The sequence below is a fragment of the Phacochoerus africanus genome, chromosome 14 (genome assembly GCF_016906955.1).
Source record: "Phacochoerus africanus isolate WHEZ1 chromosome 14, ROS_Pafr_v1, whole genome shotgun sequence".
NCBI classification, from domain to species: Eukaryota; Metazoa; Chordata; class Mammalia; order Artiodactyla; family Suidae; genus Phacochoerus; species Phacochoerus africanus.
This window is the reverse complement of record NC_062557.1, coordinates 35390597-35412213: the sequence shown is the minus strand read 5'-3', so window position 1 is coordinate 35412213 and position 21617 is coordinate 35390597. Positions and strand designations below refer to the sequence as shown.

At 46.9% G+C, this 21617-nt stretch overlaps 1 protein-coding gene across 2 annotated transcripts in view; it reads right to left on the bottom strand.

Annotated features, from left to right (window-relative positions):
• Window positions 1–11298: 11298 nt before the first annotated feature.
• Window positions 11299–21617, bottom strand: part of YPEL2 (yippee like 2) — a 70088-nt gene continuing 59769 nt past the window's right edge. Inside the window, exons 3-6 of one of the 2 annotated variants that reach the window (XM_047757049.1) lie at window positions 21170–21213; window positions 19955–20063; window positions 15468–15961; window positions 11299–11862 (exon numbers count right to left, since the gene is read on the bottom strand). In XM_047757049.1, the coding sequence (XP_047613005.1) occupies window positions 15872–15961; window positions 19955–20063; window positions 21170–21213 (243 nt within the window). In that variant the 3' untranslated portion in view covers window positions 11299–11862; window positions 15468–15871. The remainder of the gene's footprint in view (window positions 11863–15467; window positions 15962–19954; window positions 20064–21169; window positions 21214–21617) is intronic. The other variant, XM_047757048.1, reaches the window with a different exon arrangement.

The window sequence follows — 21617 nt, the reverse complement described above, 5'->3', positions numbered from 1 at the left end:
GAAGTGAATGAGGAATGACAAAGAAGAGAACATGATGATTCTGCCAAAGAATTTGAAGGCTCTTCATGTCAAATCACTTTCTAAAGAACTTAAAAAAAACCGCAATTTTGAGTCAAAGGTGAAGTCTTCCTTTGAATGTGCAATCTTTGATAATCATTTTACATGTGGCTATTTTAGCAATGCTATTGTCCCACCCATCTTTCTGTGAGTGCTGGCATTTCTGGTTTAAAGGAGACTAAGTTGGAAAACAGGAATTAACAAAAAGGGGTTGTGTTTTATAATCTGTGCTGAGAGGGGACGTGGATTTTTCCAAACAGATTAATCAGAAAATCTGGCCTAAGGTATGTGTCCTACCTAGATGGGTAACAAACCACACTGGAAGGTTATGGGAGCCCATTCCTGGGTCCCTTTTCCCAACACCTGCTCTCTCACTTCTTCATCTTTTCTTTTCTTTTTTTTTTTAATGACCACACCTGCAGCATATGGAAGTTCGCAGGCTAGGAATTGAATCAGAGCTGCTGCTGTCGGCCCACCCCACAGCCACAGCAACGCCAGATCCGAGCCACATCCCTGACCTACACCGAAGCTTGTGGCAATGCCGTATCCTTAACCCTCTCAGCGAGGCCAGGCGTCGAACTTGCATCCTCATGGATACTAATCGGGTGGGTTCTTAACCCACTGAGTTACAACAGGAATGCCTCTTCACTTTTTCATTCTTTATGTTTTGTTATGAAGCAAAATATATTTTTGCTTATTATGTAAATTTACTCTAACATTTCCCCCTGGCTTTATTTCATCAGATAGGAATTTCTACATGTTTCTCAGAAGTGTGTCAGTACAAATCAGAAAAAAACAAAAGGGTATCCACATGTATCAGCACGACTAAGTTGAAAAATAAATAAACATTGAGACAGACAAGTCTAAGTCCTGACAGGGATGTGGAGAAACTAGAACTCTCCTACTCTGGTGGTGGGAATGCAGAATGGCACAGCTGACCTGGAAAAAGTTTAATAGCGCCTTCTTCTCTTTTTTTTTTGGTCTTTTGTCTTTTGAGGGCCACAACTGTGGCATAAGGCATATGGAGGTTCCCAGGCTAGAGGCCTAATTGGAGCTGTTACCACCAGCCTACGCCAGAGCCACAGCAACACCAGATCCGAGCCACATCTGTGACCTACACCACAGCTCACGGCAATGCCACATCCTTAACCCACCGAGCAAGGGCAGGGATCGAACCGCCAACCTCATGGTTCCTAGTCGGATGCGTTTCCGCTACGCTATGACGGGAACTCCAATAGTTCCTTCTAAATGTAAACATCCATTTGCTATAATGACCCAGAGATCTCACTTCTAAGAATTTAGCCAAGAGAAGTGAAAATATATACAAAATATATACCAAAACATGTCCACATTTTTTTTTTTCTTTTTAGGGCCACATGGGCAGCATATGGAAGTTCCCAGCCTAGGAGTCCAATCAGAGAAGTGGCTGCTGGCCTACACCACAGCCACAACAACGTGGCATCTAACCCACATCTGCGACCTACATTGCAGCTCATGGCAATACCGGATCCTTAACCCACTGAGAGAGGCCAGGGATCGAACCAGCATCCTCATGGATACTAGTTGGGTTCGTTACACTGAGCCACAAGGGGAACTCCCCATGTCCACAGATGTTATTGCAGCTTTTCCATAATAGCCAGAAACCAGAAACAACACAAATGTCCATCAACTGGTGAATATACTGTGGCCTATCCATATAATAAAATACTATGCAGCAATGAAAAGGAATGACCTACTGATCATACAACAGTGTGAATGAACCACTAAAGCATTAAGTTAGAGCATTATGAAAGAAGCCGGATTCAGAAGGCTACTTATTATATGGTGTTCCAGAAAACGTAAAACTTCAGGAACAGAAAACAGATCAGTGGTGGTCAGGGGCTGGGGAGGGAAGAAGCGGGTTCTTTTTTTTTTTTTTTTTTTTTTGGCCACACCTGTAACATGTGGAAATTCCTGGGCCAGGGATCGAACCTGCACCAGAGCAGTGACCTGAGCCACAGCAGTGACAAAGCTGGATCCTTAAACCACTGAGCCACCAGGGAACTCCAGAAGTGGGTTCATTATAAAAGAGGCATGAAGGAAATTTGTGAGGTGATGAAAATTTTCTATACCTTGAGTGTGGTAATAATTAGTTATCCGTTTGTCAAAACTCATGGAATTATTGGAGTTCTCTTATAAACATGCCCACCTTAATAACTTTCCTGTTTTCTAAACTTCTCTCACTTACCTAAAGCAATCTTTCCTTCCCCCCACATACATTCAATAAATATCGCTAGTTTCCCTTGGGGTTGGAGTTGAAAGGAATCATTCTTTTGTTGGTGGACCATCCTTACATCCGCATTCACTGGTCAAGGAGTTCCTGTTTGTGGCTCAGCGATGACAAACCCATCCATGAGGATGCAGGTTCAATCCCTGGCATCTCTCAGTGGGTTAAGGGTCCGGTGTTGCCACAAGCTGTGGTGTAGGTTGCAGATGGAGCTTGGATCTGGCGTGGCTGTGGCAAAAGCAGCTCCAATTTGACCCCTAGCCAGGGAACTTCCATATACCACAGGTGCAGCCCTAAAAAGCCAAAATAATAATAATAATAATAATAATAATAGGGAGTTCCTGTCGTGGCTCAGTGGTTAACAAATCCGACTAGGAACCATGAGGTTGCGGGTTTGATCCCTGGCCTTGCTCAGTTGGTTGAGGATCCAGTGTTGCTGTGAGCTGTGGTGTGGGTCGCAGACGTGGCTTGGATCCCGCGTTGCTGTGTGGCTCTGGCGTAGGCCAGTGGCTACAGCTCGAATTTGACCCCTAGCCTGGGAACCTCCATATGCTGTGGGGGCGGCCCTAGAAAAGGCAAAAAGACAAATAATAATAATAATAAAAGGGGGGCATTCCATTGGTAAGTTGTAACGAGTTTGGGTCCCTGCCTAGGAGAAGTCCTAGGGAAGAAGAGAAGAAAATAAACTTGGTAAGGATCACAGCAGAGGCCTGGGTCAAGGGCTACAAGGACCCAGTGGAAGACGGACAGCAAGAGGCCTCTGGGAAGCTGTCCTAGAATTACACTTTCTAGTCTGAACCAGTAACTGCTGTAACGCTAACCTTTTCTTTACTGGGGAAACCCCTTCTGCCCCTGGTTAAACAAGAACTCCCTGAAGAGATTGAGAAAACTCCCCGACGGCAGGGGCCTTGTCTACTTATCTCTCCCACAATGACTGGTTCAGAAGAGATTTGTTGGAGAAAAAAAAAAAGGAGAGAGACTTGTTGATAGATCTGCTAAGTCATTGTCTTTGGGGATATTTCATATTTGCCAAATATGCATAAATAAAGAAAAATAAGGAGTTCCTGTTGTGGCGTGGCGGAAATGAATCCGACTAGGAACCATGAGGTTGCAGGTTTGATCCCTGGCCTTGCTCAGTGAGTTAAGGATCCAGTGTTGCTGTGGCTGTGGTGTAGGCCGGCAGCTGTAGCTCTGATTCGACCCCAAGCCTGGGAACCTCCTTATGCTTTGGGTGCGGCCCTAAAAGGCAAAAAAAAAAAAAGAAGAAGAAGAAGAAAGAAAGAAAAATAAAATAAAACATGTTCCTGGACTGGGGGTTTGGGATTGGCATATGCACACTAAGGTATATGGAAATGATTAGCCAATGGGGACCTGCTGTAGAGCACAGAGAACTCTGCCCAGTATTCTGTGATCATCTATGTGGGAAAGAATCTGAAAGAGAATGGACGCGTGCATTAGCATAACTGAATCACTTTGTTGTACAGCGGAGAACATCCCAACCTGGTAAATCAACTATACGTAAATAAAACGTTACAAAACAAAAACAAAACGCGTTCAGAAAGTGCATGCAAAGAAAAAAGATAATTGTGAACCAGCCCACTAATCATCCTCGTCATTTGACCAGTGGCGCCCAGGCTCTTTTCCACTCTGACTCTCACAGATTCATGCTTTGCCTTCACCACTACTGACGCAACAATAACCAACATTCTTTCAGCTCTAGGGTACCAGGCTTTTTTATTTTTTTCTTTTTAGGGCCTCACCAGTGGCATGTGAAAGTTCCCAGGCTACACCACAGCAAAAGCAACAGCAACAGCAACACTGGATCCTTAACCTACTGAGCGAGGCCAGGGATCGAACCTGCGTCCTCATGGATACAAGTCAGGTTCATTTCCACTGTGCCACAGCGGAAACTCCTTTCTTTTTTTGTTTGTCTTTTTAGGACTGTACGTTGGCATATGGAGGTTCCCATGCTAGGGATCAAATCAGAGCTGCAGTTGCCAGCCTACATCACAGCCACAGCAATGTGGGATCGGAGCTATGTCTGCAAACTACACCACAGCTCACAGCAACACCAGATCCTTAACTCACTGAGCGGGGCCAGGGATCAAACCCGTTTCCTCTGGGATACTAGTCAGGTTTGTTACCACTGAGCCACCACAGGAACTCCTAGGGTGCCAAGCATTTGAAGTGCATTGTCTCAGTCCTTACAACAACCCTCTTTTGCAAATGAGACAATTGAATCTCAAGAGGTAACCAACCTATCCAAGGTCAGACAGCTAACTAGAGCCTGGAAGCCTGCTTTTTAATCCCCTTGTGCCCGGTAGTCTCGTCCCTCCAGGCAGAAAAGATCAAATGGCATTCCCCTGTTGGGTTCTGCCTCCTTTATCTGCTTTTTCAGGCAGGTCTCCCTCAGGCTAAATCTAGCTCTACTCAAGGCATAACAAAATATCTGCTGCAAAGGATACAACAGGTCCGAACCAGTTACCTCAGCAGTTAACTCTGACCTTTTCTTTGCAAACGGATGACCCATTACCCCTGGTTAAACAGAAACTCCCAGAGCTCCCTCCTACAGTGAGGGCCCCAGGAGGTCAGTGGCTATCCTTTTCCTCAAATTTCACCCCCCTCAATATACTGACCTTCTCACTGCTACAATTTCTTTATAATATGGTTGAGATGTAAAAATGAAATGAAACCTGAGTCTTGGGTTTGTCTCATCACCATGGAAACCACTTCAAGCCTGAGTACCTCCAGGAGATGTGGGTGCTGCTCTTCCAATGGCTGTGGAAATTAGGGCCTGGGAACTGGACAAAGCTAAAACAAAGTCCTGTTGGACTAGAGGCTGTTTCAGTAACAAATACCATGTTCCAAGGAGGATTATGTCATCAGCAGCATCATCAGCCTATATTCCCAATTAATTTTTCTCCCTTCCTTTTTTTTTCTTCCTTTCTTTCTTTTTCTTTCTCCTTCCTTCCTTCCTTCCTTCCCCTCTTCCTCCCTTCCTTCCTTCTTTCTTTGCTTTTTAGGGCCACAGCTGCGGTCGGTACAGGGAAGTTCCCAGGCTAGGGGTTGAATGGGAGCTGCCACTGCTGGCCTGCCCCACAGCCACAGCAATGCCAGATCTGAGCCTTGTCTGCAACCTACACCACAGCTCATGGCAATGCCAGATCCTTAACCCACTGAGTGAGGCCAGGAATCAAACCCGAGTCCTCATGGATACTAGTTGGGTTTGTTATCACCGAGCCACGATGGGAACTCCTGTTCTCAATTTCTGATACTGGACTGTCTCAGTACATAACCAGTCAAATGAACGCCAGCTCAAATTATCCTTCTTTTGGGAAGGGATGCTTTAAACTCTACTAAGGTGGCTCAGAGAACGTGGTAGGCAAAAAAAATAAACAGTAATAATTTCAAGAACTTTGTGTAGATGAATTTTTGCTTCTGGGAATGGGAAACCAAAGTTTTCCCAAGAGACTCCACTATTAAAGCCATAAATAAAACATTCCTGATTCAACTGCTTGATTGCTGTGCTTGTGAGGCCATGCTCTGGAGAAACAGCTCAGAATTGGAGCTGGGTGGTCCAGGGGCGTCTGGGGAGATGAGCTAGTCTGACAGCATTCTGCTGCTTCTTCCACAAGTTGCCTGCATATCAGAACTGGGTGAAGGAGAAGGAGCAGGTTGTGCTGTATTGAACATGACCAAAGATGGTTATTATAAACATTTCAAAACGGATCCTAAAATGCAAGGATATTTTTCTAGCTGACACCCTTCCTTTTGTTCTTTCCATAAAAGTACACATTCTCCTCTCAAAGTAAAAGCAAGCAGCGTGGTGCAGGGACCACTGGCCTGATTGCCTGGGTTCTCTGCGTTCCAGTTCCAGTTCTGCCTACTTATCAGACCTGTGATTCCAAGGGCTGGCTATTTAACCTCCCTGGGTGTCAGCCTCCTTTGTAGAGGTGGGTTGGAGGGATGACTAATTTGTTGTTGCTGTTTTTGTTTTTTCTTATTTGTTGTTTTTTTTGGCCACCCAGAGGCATATGGAGTTCCCAGGCCAGGGATCAGAACAGAGCCTCAGTTGCAACCTACGCTGCAACGCGGGATCCTTTAACCCACTGTGCTCTGCCAGGGACTGAACCTGCATCCCGGTCCTCCAGAGATGCTGCCCATCCCACTGCACTGCAGCAGGAACTCCAGGATGAGTTACGTGCTAGCAGTGCCCATACAGTGAGTTCCAATCACTCAGCAAATAAAAAAGGACAAGGGACACATGCTAAGGCCTATTTGGTCTGGGCAATTTGCTGGGCACTGTACGGCTGCTATTCGATCCTCGCAATAACTTATGAGTGGAGGCTGGTATCCCAGATTTACAAATGATGGAAATGAGTCCTGAGACCTGCAATGACTTCCTCAAAGTGATCAATGTCTAAGCGTGCAGTCAGGTTTCAAATCGCCATTTGTCCAATTCCAAAGCCGCCCTTTTTTTCCAGCTCCGCCCATGGTATAGAAAAGTTCCCAGGCCAGGGATCAAACCTGCACCACAGCAGCAACCAAGCCGCTGCAGTTACCATACCAGATCCATAACCCACTGCACCAGAAGAGAACTCCGCCACTATTGCTATTTGACCCTGCAAATATCTGAGCTCAGGATAAATTGTTAATGTGATTTTAATTCAAAATAAAATATAACTCACTAGTTCTATCACAGTTTTCAAATAATTTTCTAATGCCTTGAACAATTTAGCTTCCCTAGCCAGTCTGTCTCTCATTAAGCTGATCCCATATCACTTGGGAATGAGAAGAATCTACATGTCACATGAAATTTTAATCCTTAGCTTGTTCAGCTGGTCTGGAGCATTACCCCTGAATGGCCCCATGGAAATGTCGTGTTAAGATACTTTTTGTCATTTCCTCATGGGTAAGTTTCTGGGTTTCTATTTTTTTCTTTTCTGCTTTTCTTTTGGCTATACCTGTGGCATGTAGGGTGTTTGATTCCCAAGCCAGGGATTGGATCCGCACCACAGCAGCAACACAAGCCACAGCAGTGACAGTGCCAGATCCTTAACCCACCGGGCCACTGAGCAACTCCTCTACCTTTTAAATCAGTGTAAACAACTGATAGTAACACTTTCTTTTCCCCTCAAAAGAATTTTGAAAATCATCGTGCTGCAATCACCAGGCCTGAAAGCCTGCAAAATAAAAGTATAACGTAACAACTCTTCCTCAGTTCTAAGCTTTTGGCTTCCAATGGAAAAGCCAGGGTTTCCATTTTATGAAAAAAGAACAAAATATGAGAGAACAAAATGGCCATGACATTTTGGGTGTGTGCTCAGTCGGATCTGCCAGAAAGGTTCCTACTTGGTAGTTATTCCTGTTTCCTGAATGGCAGGCTGGGACCACAGGTATGGTGTAGAATTCCAAATCAGAATAAAAGAAAAAGCCCCAGCGCTTCCATGGATATGTTACTTCTGCTCTCGGAACCTCAGTTTTCCCCTCTGCAAAATGGGATTACTATGAAATGAAACAAGTAATACACATGAAGGGCAAATACAATAGTCCTCTTTATCCCACTTCCAATTCAAAACAGACTTGCACAATTCATAACAACAATCGTTTTATTATCGTTGACCCTTTACGGGCTCTGAGCTAGCCCTTTGCATATGTTTTATTGAGGGAAACCAGTATTTGAAACCAAGTGCTCTAGTTCCAGGGCTTGCCCTGTGCCCTGCTCTAGGACACGAGCCATTTATTGGGTTCAGATTAAAGGATTTACGAGCAATTGCTTCTACAGGAAACAGCTGCCTGAGGGTAGTGGTCCCTGTGGCTAAATATTTGGCCACCAGTAGGGAAGCCTGTGCATAATCCTTTGTTCTCACTCAGCACACTTAGTACCCCTGATTTTCTGTTCCCTGGGGTTCGTTTCCTGACTAGACCAGGCACATAATAGATGCCTCCAAAGTGCTTACTGAATAAATAAATGCAAATTAATAAACCGATGTCTCATGATGTAATCATTTACTTTACGTAACATTTAATGCTAACCTCTTCTCCATTCTTCGCTCAGGCAATCTAACATGTTAGAGAGATTTTTTTAAAAAACTGTTAATTCTCCACCACCACATGAATTCAGTGTTCACCAAGCACTTATTAAGTACTTATTAATCGAGAGACCAAGGATTACATATGTAATCCATTACCAAGTATTAAAAAACACCAAATCCCCACTTATATGCAGCCATGGAATATAAAATTCTTTTTGGTTTTTTCTCTTCAGGGTTGCACCTGCGGCACGTGGGAAGTTCCCAGGCTAGGGGTTGAATCGAAGCTGCAGCTGCCAGCCTACACCACTGCTCATGGCAACACCTGATCCTTAACCCACTAAGCTAGGCCAGGGATCAAATCCCAGCCGCAGATGCGACCTATGCTTCAGCTGCGGCAACTCCAGATCCTTAGCCATTGGGCTGGCCCGGGGTTCAAACCTGCTTCCCAGAGCTGTAGAGACGCCATCAATCCTGTTGCGCCACAGCCAGGACTCCTACATTCCTTCTCTCATTTGTATTCCCTGAATCCTTATTTGTTAAGCAGTCATGGTGGGCAGACTGGGAAAGGGTTCTGTGAAGCCACACTAGAATTAAGAATTGAGGAGTTCCGTTTGTGGCTCAGTGGGTTACTAACCTGATGAGTACCCATGAGGATGCAGATTCAACCCCTGGCCTTGACCAGTGGGTCGAGGATCCAGACTTGCTGGATCTGGGGTCACTCTGGCTGTGGTGTATGCCAGCAGCTGCATTTCTGATTGGACCCCTAGCTTCCTGGGACATTCCCTATGCTGCAGGTGCGGCCCTTAAAAAAAAAAAAAAAAGAATTAAGTCTGGAGAAGAGAGAGACTGAAATTGGAACAAGGTATAGGAAAAGAACAGAGGGCTGTGAAGTCAAATGGGCCACGGCCCCAGCCCCAGCAAACCTCAATTTCATCATGTATAAAATGAGATGATCATGAAGTTCCTGCTGTGGCACAGCCAGGCCGAAAATCTGGCATTGTCTCCGTGGTGGCTCGGATTCCATTTCTGGCCCAGAAACTTCCATATGCTTTCAGTGGCAGGGGCAGCCACTGAAAAAAAAAAAAAAAAAAAAGGTGGCCAGCATCTGTCATCGCTTGCCCACAGGGTGGTAAGGACTTCTAGAACGACGTGAGGATCCTAAATGATATGTAAACGAAGCATTCGATGCTGTGCCTTGTGCAAGCCAGGCACTCAACGAACATCTTTGCTCCCCCCTTACTTGCGTCCAGCCTGATCTCCTGGACAGCCGCAGTGGGCATGAGACCTTGGATGGGAGAGCGGCACTCAAGGATTGCTAGAGACTAGTTATCTCCTGCACATGTTATCTTTCTCTCCTCCCTGCCTGCCAAAGGCAAACAGGAATGAAATGATAACAGGCATATCCACTGAAGCAAAACAGGTCACAGGATGAAGATAATGCACTCAAGGACAAATAAAAGTCAACTGTAGCTGCGCCCAGAACCGGTAAATAAATTCTAGGCAAATAGAGAAAGTATTTCCAACTAAACATACAGACAGGAGTTCCTGCTGTTGCGCAGCGGAAATGAATCGGACTAGGAACCACAAGGTTGTGGGTCTGATCCCTGGCCTCGCTCAGTGGGTTAAGGATCCGGCATTGCTGTGCGCTGTGATGTAGGTTGCAGACATGGCTCGGATTGGTGGTGTTGCGGCTGTGGTGTAGGCCGGCAGCAATAGCTCCAATTGGACCCCTAGCCTGGGAACCTCCATGTGCCATGGGTGCAGCCCTAAAAGGACAAAAGACAAAAAAAAACACAAAAAAATAAAAAAAATTAAAATAAATAAAGTAAAATATAGTATAGGAGTTCCTGCTGTAGCTCAGCAGTAAGGAACGTGACTAGTATCCATTAGGATTTGGGTTCGATCCCTGGACCTGCTCAATGGATTAAAGATCGGCACTGGAAAAAGAAAAAAATAAATTTCTAGGAAAAAAGTTGTAGTACAAATTGATGATGCCTAGGCAAATATGTTCAGCCTGCTAAAAGGCACCAGAATACAAAAGTACTTAAAAGGCTGTGTGTGCATACCGCCAGGACTAGAGGAAAGATGCTTGGAAAACAAAAACAGCTGCTTTAGTAGGCTGGTTGAATTTCCTCACCCAGTGCCTGGAACTTAATAGATGTTTAGTATTTGTTCAATAAGTGATAAGCCTTGATTTTCCATATATTTTAACTATGAATATTTATCTCCCTTTATTCAAAGGTTATTCAAATTATTCAAATCATTCAAAGACAATGTTGCCTCTTTTCTACATTATTTTGTTTTTTACTTGTTTCCCCTTCACCCAATGCAATTCTATCTCCACCAAAGAAACGGGTGTAAACAGGAAAGCTTCAGTATCTAAGAATATGGGGCTTAGTAGACAGAAATGATAATGGTCATTCTTGCATTTCTGATCTCTGAAGCCGGGGGGAGAGGTGTTTGTAGATAAGCAGGAGACCTGATTTTTATTCATTAATCAGCCAAGAGTCCTGGGAGAAAACAACCCCTCGGGCCTCAGCTGACAGATCTGTGAATGGGGTTAGACAGATGGACCTCCTGCAGGCCTCTCTGGTTGCTTTCAGTGTTAAATGTCAAGATAAAAACATGCTGGGTCTGGAGTTCCTGTTGCGGCTCAGTGGTTAGCGAAAAGAAAAGAATCTGACTAGGAACCATGAGGTTGAGGGTTCGATCCCTGGCCTTGCTCAGTGGGTTAAGGATCCGGCATTGCCGTGAGCTGTGGTGTAGGTCGCAGCGCAGCTCGGATCCAGCATTGCTGTGGCTCTGGTGTAGGCCGGCAGCTACAGCTCCGATTGGACCCCTAGCCTGGGAACCTCCATATGCTGCAGGAGTGGCCCAAGAAATGGCAAAAAGACAAAAAAAAAAAAAATGCTGGGTCAATTAAGACACAGGAGCCCGCCAAAAAATTAATATTGGAAAACTTTATTTTCTCAAATGAGCACCAACACAGATTGGAAATATGACAGAAACAATGCACTTTTCTCTAATACTGAATTACTATGTACAAATACAGGAAAAGGTGAAGACAAATTACTTGAAAATTATCTTTGTTATTGAAGCAAAGTGACCTGAAAATGCCACTTAAAAGATAGAGGAAAAACAAAACCCAAACCCAACAAATACAGTTTGTAAACACAAGCATAAATAGACAGATTCTGTATTGAAAGATAGTCTCTGCAGGTTGGCAAAGGGAAGTGACGCTCGCTTTAACCAAAATGTTATACAAAAACAGACAGGCAGACGGAATTTGGTAATATGAGAACAGCTTGTTTCTTCTTGGCTTTACCATTCACTGCTGGCAGATTTCATGACTGTATTTTAATTTTGAAGAATATCTCCTTCCTCCACCTAGACCACTCACATGTTTCCTCATTTGAGGCAGACTCTTTTTAAAAAAAATACGTTAGGTTGATTGTGTTTAAGATTTGATTTCCCAGCCTCTTCCTGAACCTGAGGCAATCTGACCTTAAAAAAAAAAAAAAAAAAAAAAGCTGTTTACCTACAAGGCATGTGTATTATTTCATTGATGTTCCTTCAACCCAACCAGTTAATGTTTAACATGATATGGCTTCCACAACAACTGGAGCCCTGAATCCGTATGAACACACTCACATCTCAGTGAGAAACACACCTCTGACTCTGCTTGATCTTCACAGACAACAGATTTTCCTTCTGTAAAAGCTGAGCACGCAAAGACAAGACAAAGAAGCAAACAGGCAACAGCTCCATGCTTGGGAAAACAAGATCCTTGAGGGTTATGCTGTTGGTCCACTCAGAAACAAAACCACCGGAGAGAAAGGGAAGAAAAGTCTTATGTGCCCAGGGTGTAAACTGCAGGTATAGTGTCCCCGCCCCCCCCAAATGAAAACAGGAGGCACAATCCAAAATGCTTTACACACACATACACACACACTTAAAAACAAGACTCCAAATCTGTTGGAAATTCTTCCAAGAGGAATCACTCTAAATTGTTACTAAATTTGATTTTATTTATTTTCTTTTCTAGCCAATAGTGGTGCAAGAACATATTTCAGTTCTCAACCTGGTAACGTACTGCAGAGTCTGTTCCATTTGGAAAGAAATGCAGAGAGGCGCGGCTTAACTGCCTCCGTCTGGACTAAAGTGATGGAGATTTTTTTTTTTTTCTTTTAAAGAGTATATTGGTGATCACTGATTCCCTTAAAATATACTTCAAGAAATGCAGAGGAAACCATAGAATTTTAAAAATGAAAATAAAAAGTGCTCTCAGGGGATCTGAGAAAACAGCACCAAATATATTATTTTAAAAAATTAAATATTATTTACAAAAGTATATTTCACAAGCAACTGTTTCTTCTATATCCACTTGAAAATCTTTTTCTAAAGGGGACACGTCTCTTTCACATACGGACCCACCAGTCCAGATTTCCTCTATCCTATCTTAGGGATCTTACTGGAGGAGCTGGAGAAGCCCTCGGTCAGGCCCAGCTGACAATCTGGCAGTCAAGCCTGGCTGTGTTTGACATATGTCAAATCAAACCCATCAGTAGCCTGAGACTAGCATCCTGCGGGGTTGGGTGTAATCCAGGGCCACCAAGGCCCGAGGGTGGCACGGGGGACATAGAACTAGAGTCTGCCGGCTGGACTTGAGTTGAAAGTGAAGGCAGTTGCTGGCTGAGGTATAGAACTTCATGCACGTCTCTCCCTTCCTCGCTTCTCTGCTCCCGGTGCCCCGCCTAATTGATACCACCGACCTTCAATTCCCCGAAGAACCCACCAGGGGTGAATGGATGAGGTCTTTGGTTATGCTCTGAGTCAGTAATTTGGTGAGGAAATTAAAACAAGAACTGACTGAGGCCTTGAGTGGCTGCATCGCCATCGCTCAGCTGTGGTCTCTCCCATACTAGACTGAGGTGAGACAAGCCATGAATGGAGCTAAAGTCTTAAGAAGCACTTTTGGTTTCATTGACACAAAGGGAAAAAGCCTAATCTTTTTTTTCCCCTGTAGTTACGGGAGTACCAACATCCTGCTCAGATCTCCTGCACCAAGTATGGCGCCATGTACCCAATGGATGCTCGATGGATAGACGTTGAAAAAAACCCACCAGAAACAGGGTCTAATTGGAGCCTGCTCTGATCCATGCCGACAGTCAGAGGCCCCATCCCCATGGAAGAACAGTGGCGCTTCGGTCTCCTCTGCCCCTTGAAAATTCAGGGCACTTCAGGTCCAGATTTCTAGGTCACCACACTCCCTCTTTCCATGCCTATCCATGTTTTCTTTGTAGGGAAAGGATTACCAATAGCCAGGACATTCCCTGAGTCAAGGGGCTAATCAGAAATGAGGGCCACTACCTTCAGGGCTGGGATGGAGAAGGGAGCCTGTGATTTCTGTGCCGGCAAGCCAGCTTAGGAATGTGAAAGTTGAAAATGTTTCTTATCGAGATCTTGGGCCTGGCAACCGTATCTCTGGGATCCTGGGAACCTCAGTCTGCTTTTTTGTAACGTGGGGAGAACATTTAATCCCCCAGGGCTAGGAAAGCACTGGAAGATGTGGGTAAGAAGCCTTTGGGAACAAACTTCAGTTCTTTTAAGAACGCTTTGTCTTACAGAGGCTGTCCACGGCTGACCCTGGGGCTCCCCAGCTTCCCAACAGTCCTGTGGCCCGGCTCTGCCGGGGCAGGACCATACCTGTGCCAGGCCCCTCTGCCCAACACCCGGCAGCACACAGAGACACAAAGACGCCCTGCCACAACAGTCTCGCTCCCTCTGGGACTTTGGTTCAATTCTGAAAATGTCCTGGGTTGGCTGCTTTCATCTCGGTTGAGAATTTTCACCGATTCTCATCTGTGAACTCACTCTTTTGTGACTTTTTCAGGAGAATTCTCCTAGGGGAATCAGCCTATCTGGAGAAAGAGAAGCTGAGAATTACCTAACATAACCTACACCTATCTTAGTCATAATAATATTTTCGGTCTGCGCAGTGAAATGAACTCCGTTAAATGAGCTTCGGTCATGCCCTGCGTACTGGCTAAGTTGCTGTAGAACAGACTTCACAGTGTTGATTAAACGTAACAAACTCCTCTCTCGCTCCTGAACCTTTCGGGGACCTGCTGTCCCCTTCCCTAATGGCATGAACTTTGGATGAGGGGGTGTAACACTGGAATTCATAACTTGCCAAAGGACATCAAAGCTAAGCCTCCCTATCGCTGAACCACACGGACAGACGTCCCTCCACACACAACATCCAAGTACAAGGAGAACCGCTCGGGGCGCGAGAAATCGACCGGCCAGGGGCGCACTCAGCTGGAAGCTTTGGGACCTGGTTTTCCACAATCTGCACGGATGGAGAAAAGCATCCCAAGCTCTATGTACAAGGAACCGCGGATCTCCGTGAAACCACCGCGTGCCAAAGAAGAGAGACGCGCCTAACATGTAATGGTTCCAACCTAGACGGTTCCTGGCACTGCCCCCAGCCCGCCCCCCTTTCTTGCCACAGTGCTCTTCTCTTAAGGTTCAGGGAGGAGAAGTCCGAATTCCTGATGGGCTCTACCTTTTCTTTCCTCTGGCCCGATTTCCGAACCACTTCTGAGGGAGCTCCCAAACGGCCCCCCCCACCCCCCTCCCGCTTTGTTCCCTGGTCTCCTTGATTATTGATTTCCCTTGGGGGCAGGTCAAAGCCTTTGGGAGATCCGGGATCTTGCACCCACTGCACGTGGCAGTCCCCTCTCCTGTCACCTACAGCGGCTGGAGAGGCAAAGAAGATGACCCGGAGGAGCAGGGAGGCGTCAGGGTCATTGACACCATCTGGGCCCCTCCCAGGACGTGCCCCAGCTTGGACCGGGAGAGGCAGACCCCTACCCTGCCACCCAGAATCAGGGCCCCTCCTTGTGCTCATATGCGAACCTGGCACACTGGGTGTCAGGAACGGAAGCTTCTGATCAGAGAGAATGCAGTCATGAGGTATTTTTTTTTTTGTTTGCTTTTTCTCGTTGTCCTTTTAGACAAGTCGACCGTTTCAAGCCTAAGTTACCAGGTGTCCAGGAGCAGCACACGTTTGTCCCTTGTGCGACCCTCTCCCATCCCCTACCCACCTGGGCCCCTCACGGTCCCCCTCTTCCTCACACCCCCGTGCTGTGCCACTGCTCTCCTGACAAGAGGCCACCAGGCGGCTCTTCCCAGGCCCTGGGGCCCTCATCCAAGGGGGCTGCCACCGTGCGGGCAGGCATCTGTTCCTTTCGTTGTTTTGTTTTCAGCTAACACTAGAACAGAGAGAGAAGCCAGGATCAACTCACAAACAGAGACAAAGCAAAGAGACAGAGAGACAGCGATTTAGAGGCCGGTCACCAGCAAGATGGCGTCAGGGTGGGAGAATGCCCCCCGATGGCAAGGCCCCTAAATGGATGGAACCAAGTGTTCAGTCACTCTCTCACGCTTGGGTAGAATGTTCAGTTGGATGGCGTTCACGTGGACACGGGGTTGGGCAGATGCTCTCTGGTCAGTCCCAGCCATTGTCCTTGATCATGTGTGCTAGCTCAATGATGTATTTGCCTTCTTTATATTTCTGGCTGCTTTCAAAGGCATGTTCCTGGGAAACACAGAGGGAGAGAAAAAGACACCCAATGACCAAAGACACGCAGGTGACTTCTGTTGCAGAGGAGCAACGGCGTTGCCAACAACAGGCATCAGGGCCCCTGAGGTCTGGCCCCCGCTTTGCCCAGACTCCCTGAGAATTCCCACCACTCCAGCGCGCCGTGGCCCCCCTTGGCTCAAAGAGAGCACCGAGGCAACACCAGGACTTTCTCAATATTTGCAACAGAATTTAAATACTATGCATTTTTTTATTTTTTTGGCCACACCCATGGCATGCGGAAGTCCCTGGGTCAGGGAAGGAAGCCCACCTACAGCAGAGACAATGCTGAATCCTTAACCACTAAGCCACCAGGGAACTCTTCGGTGTCATTATTTTAAGCAGCGCATGCTAGGCTTAGAGAAAAGACATTCAGAGAGAGAAACAAAGTATACCACAAGGCCAGACAGGTCTCTTTTAAAATTTCTTTTGTTGCTCTTTCCAGCTTAGATCTGTGCTTCCTTCACTGCCTTGCTCCAGGGAGACAGGAGCTATATGAACTCCAGGCTGAAGAACCCGGGGGCCCCTTGAGCCCCACCCAGCTGCCAGGCCTCCAAAGGACAAACCCAATAGAAACCAGGTGGAAGGTTACCATCCAAACCTTACAGCCCTGCAAGCTCTCCCAGCTAATATGCTCCACAGAAACAAGGCCTGCATAGGTATACAAAGAAGGGGATGTTTCATACAAAAAAAATCTTGGGGAGTTCCCTTGGTGGCACAGCAGGTTAAGGATCCAGTGTTGTTACTGCAGCAGCTTGGGTTGTGCAGGTTCAATCTCTGGTCCAGGAATTTCCACATGACATTGAGGTGGCCAAAAACGAAAAAATCCTGCCTAGCCGTGGACATCAGCTCCCCCATTCCCAGCCCACCCCCCAAAAATTGGGAAGTAGCTAAATCCTACTGTCTGGGCTGCATTTGTCGTCGTCTTTTTTTTTTAGGGTCGCACCTAAGGCATATAGAGGTTTCCAGGCTAGGGGTCTAATCAGAGCTGCAGCTGCCGGTCTACACCACAACCATGGCAATGCCAGATCTGAGCCAAGTCTGTGACCTACACTACAGCTCACAGTGATGCCAGATCCTTAACCCACTGAGTGAGGCCAGGGGTCAAACCTGCAACCTCATGGTTCCTAGTCAGATTCGTTTCCACTGTGTCACGACAGGAACTCTGGTTCTGGGCAGCATTTGTATGAGCCATACCTCCTGTTCTAGAGCTCAGGGCTCTGGGTCACAGAACAAGAGCTCAGACCCGAGTCTCTCCTTGAGAAAGGAATTATTCCACAGAGAGATGGGAGGGGCACCGAGAGAAAGTGCAAACACACCACGCACACACAAGAGCTGTGGGCTCAGCAGGAACTTCCCTGACACCTCATTACTTCCCAGCACTGTCTGTGTGTGTGTGCTCATGTGCCTGTGTGTGATGTGTACACAATAGAGGAATGTGGTTTAGGAATAAAACCAGAGTAACTTCCATAAGTTCCATAGGAGTATGTTTAGGATGGAGGGGAGGAAGGAGCAAAATCAGGAAAGTGACAATGAGTCCCTATTAAGCAAAAAAATTTCAACACCTCCCCAGCTACAGGACATTTGCAAAATCTCACAACTGGACAGCAGTGTACGGAGCACTAGATCTGGAGCTGAATACAAACACCCCAGACTGAGCGCCCACATCTATGGCTTCCTAGCACCAGAAGCATCACTTAACCATCTGACTCACATTTACAATTTGCAAATTATAAACTTTCCATTTATAAAATGTGGATAATTACAAGTACTTCACAGGATTGTTATAAGGGTCAGAAGGATGATGGAAAGAAAGGCTGGATCCCTGGGGCTGGCATGAGAGAGGGGATCAATGAATGCTGGGATGTTTCTTGGTTGTCCTGTCCAACTGTTTTTTCTTGTTGTTGTTGTCTTTTTGCTATTTCTTGGGCCGCTCCCGCGGCATATGGAGGTTCCCAGGCTAGGGGTCGAATCGGAGCTGTAGCCACTGGCCTATGCCAGAGCCACAGCAACGCAGGATCCGAGCTGCGTCTGCAGCCTACACCACAGCTCACGGCAAGGGCAAGGGCAGGGACCGAACCCGCAACCTCATGGTTCCTAGTCGGATTCGTTAACCACTGCACCACGACGGGAACTCCCCAACTGTTTTTAACTTTACCGGTGGCTTTCCTCCCTGGTATAGTGACAATAAACACCCTGAGGGCAAGGACTGGATCTCATTCTCTTTTGTAGCCAGCATAAAGGCTCCTTTTGAGGGGGGGCATTTTTGGGGATACATGTGCAGCTAGGGGTTGAGCCACAGTGGGAACTCCCAGTATCCAGCAGAAAGGCTCTTGATAAAGTTTTGTCAAAAGAGTGAATCAGCCTAGCAGAGGTAAGGAGCAAAACCAACTCAGATTTATCCTCTATAATCCAGCACATCCTCAAGGGATAAGATAAGCAGGAAGCTGGGAAACAAGGGGCCAAACATTTCTGGGTCATCAAAATCAGTACTGTGGCCCCCAGATCACTCAGAGGGGGCCCGGGGGCCATACAGGGGGAGTGGAACAGCCAAGGCCAGGTTCTCCCATAGAAGCTGTGGTTAAACCTTCTTGGCATCACGCAACATAATGTCCAGGGTTTCTCATTCTGAATGTTTCAAGGAAGACATGAAAGATGGAATCAAAAGGTGGTGCTGCCCCGTGACAGACTCCACCTGCAGCAGATTTAAGATATGCACGTTTTTGAACTTTACTGAAGTGGAATTGGACCTGTGTGTCTGGCTTCTTTTGCTCACCATCTTTTCCCACATAGGCTCGTTATTTCTGGAGCAGTTTTAGGCTTATAGCAAAATGGAGCAGAAGGCACAGGGATTTCCGCTGTCTTACCTGGTCCCACACATGCACTGGCTCCCCCACTATCAAAGTCCCTCAGAGCGGGGCGCGCAATCTGTTTGCTGGTGTGACAATCAACACACCCGCACTGACCCCTCATGATCGCTCTGCTCCTTCCCAAGCCTGCTAACGTCAGGTCCCAGGAGCCAGCCCCGCACTGACCCTCTGCAACTGGCAGGTTCGAGGCAGTTAATGAATGAACTGCCCTCCCAGAAACAGGAAGACTCTGTTTTCAATGTCCCCACAATGACAGAGAGGGCAGAGACAAGCACTGTGAAAAGACCTGTCAATAATGACAGCAACAACCACAATCCAAGTTGACTTGTCCTGAATACAGACACCTCCTCTCACCCTGGCAAGTCACCGCTCACTCTCCCAGGTACCAAGTAGACATTAAAAAATATCTGTTGAGTTAAGCAATGAAGGAATCAATGTCTAGTTGGGAAAACCCAGCCACGACTATATCCGATAGTGGACATTAACATAATGACTGATGATGCCTAGCACAGGGCCGAGGACCCAAGACATATTCTGGGGACATTTACTACAGCATCCAAGAGCAAGGGCCCGGCAGTCACACCACTCCCTCCACTCCTATCCTCGTGTAGCCAGGTAATGGCTGGATAACAGTGGACATACTATTAACCTCCCTGTGCCTCAGTTTCCTCATCCATAAAATAGGGATGCACAGATGCCCTACCCTCTAAGGCTCCTGTGAAGAGTCAGTATGATAATGTATGCACAGAACACAGTAAGGTGTCAGGAAATGTCATGTGCCATTGTTACTACTATTACTATTAGGAGCAGTAGTAATTAAATCGAGGGTGGGTGTGTGTGTGTGTGTGTGTGTGTGTGTGTGTGGAGCAGGTAAAGGAACAACTAGGAGGAGCAGACCCTCAGTGAAAAGGGGACGAATGTGTGCCAGGAATGGCTCTTTGAGCTCAGGTTCCCATCCTGGTTGCAGATAATCCTACGAGGTCACGGGAAGCAAGTGGAAGAAAGCATTCTTCTAGGGTGTGGTTCTCAGCTAGTCCCTCCGTGGCCTTCTCCCCATCAACCAAGACGCCCTGGTACTTACATATTTCCAGCCCAGAGTGGTTTTGCAGTTTTCACAGTAAATGTCGGCGACGGCGTGCAGTCCTGTTAGCAACACGCGCTCCTCTGCAGGCCCGCAGCCCACGTTCACTCTGTGCCAAGGGATAAAGGAGGGGGGAGGGAAGTCAGGCAGACACTCGTCATCCGCTGATCAAGCTGAACTTCCAGCAAAAAATGAACTGAGCACGGCTGCCTGAAGGGAAGCCAACACTGAGAAGAGCAACAGCTCTAACTGAAATCAGTAACAACCAACCCCCACCCCCCAAAGTAGCTACATGGAAACATCTCCACTGAGATGAATCATATCTGCAAGTTCTGACTCAATGAGTCTACTGAAAAGAGTCTTTGGCTGCATTCACAGCATGTGGAAGTTCCCAGGCCAGGGATCGAACCTGTGCTACAGCAGTGACCCAAGCCCCTGCAGGGACAGTGCCCGATCCTTCATCTTGTGAGCCACAGGAGCACTCCTAAAGGTAGTCTTTATGGTTGAGACTCTGTTTGGGATTTTTCTAGGAAATGCCTTTTGTCTTGTGATTTAAGGGGGCAAACTGACAACCACCCTGACATCCACAGCCATGATGAGCACAGGTGCTCAGAGCTCCCTGAGGACCGAATGAGCCCAGGGATGTCAATTGTGACAGTTCAGTCTTGTCCTGATCACAAGGATGGCTGAGCCCTGTCTATCAAATATACCAGACTCCTTCACAGAGCACCTTTTATCTCAAGCTGAACACGCCAGATTTCCATTTTCACAGTTCATCAGGCTTGCTTCCTCAGAGCAAGCAGTAAATGATGCTGCCGACGGCTGTGGGCTGGGGGAGCCTGTGCATCTGCAGCAGGGGATGCAGGCGCTTCACTAACTCCACGTTACTGAGGGCTCCTCCTCCAGCACATCCCCGTGTCTTCTGTTCACCCTCCTTCTCCTCTCCAGTGACATGTCTCAGATCTAGTTACAGGACCTCTGTGTTGAGGAGACTACTGCCCTCTAAGCTTATGGCAGGCAGTGACTGTATTATTTTCAGCCAAAGATGCTGCTCCGCAAAGTCCCCTGAGGATGACTGGCTACCAATTGTGGTGAGTGATGCTCCATGAGGGTGGGGAGGCAGAGAGGACAGGTCCCATTGTTTTAATGATCATGGCTTTCCCCTCCCCTCGAAACTTGCACCGAACAATGGGTGTACCATTCAGAGACACTCACACTGAGTTAAAGAGGTATGCTCGTCCTTGACTTCCTTGGAACGACTGAAATGCAAGAAAACAAATTGATAGTTAGTTACCATTCACCCACCCATTCGGGAAACCAGCCCCCAACTGCAACAGTCAGGACCTTGCAGTGCTGACACAGCAAAAACGGAGCAGCGAGCCATCCAACAGTCCAGGTGGCAGTTGGCGTGGCGGGAGGAGAAGAAGGCAGAATAAACAAGCAGAGCTACAGACTCCAGCCACTTCACTTGGGCTGTTTTCACCAGCCCAGGTAAGAAGATATAAACCACCAAACCCACACTTCTCACTGGTCCTGCTTTCTTGGAGAGCCTCTCGGCTCTAACAGTGACAAGAGTCCTCAATGGCAGCACCGGGCTGCTCCTTTTGAGGTGTCAGCAACTTGATCTCTGTATCACAGGAAGGCTCATTAAGCAAGAAGCCCA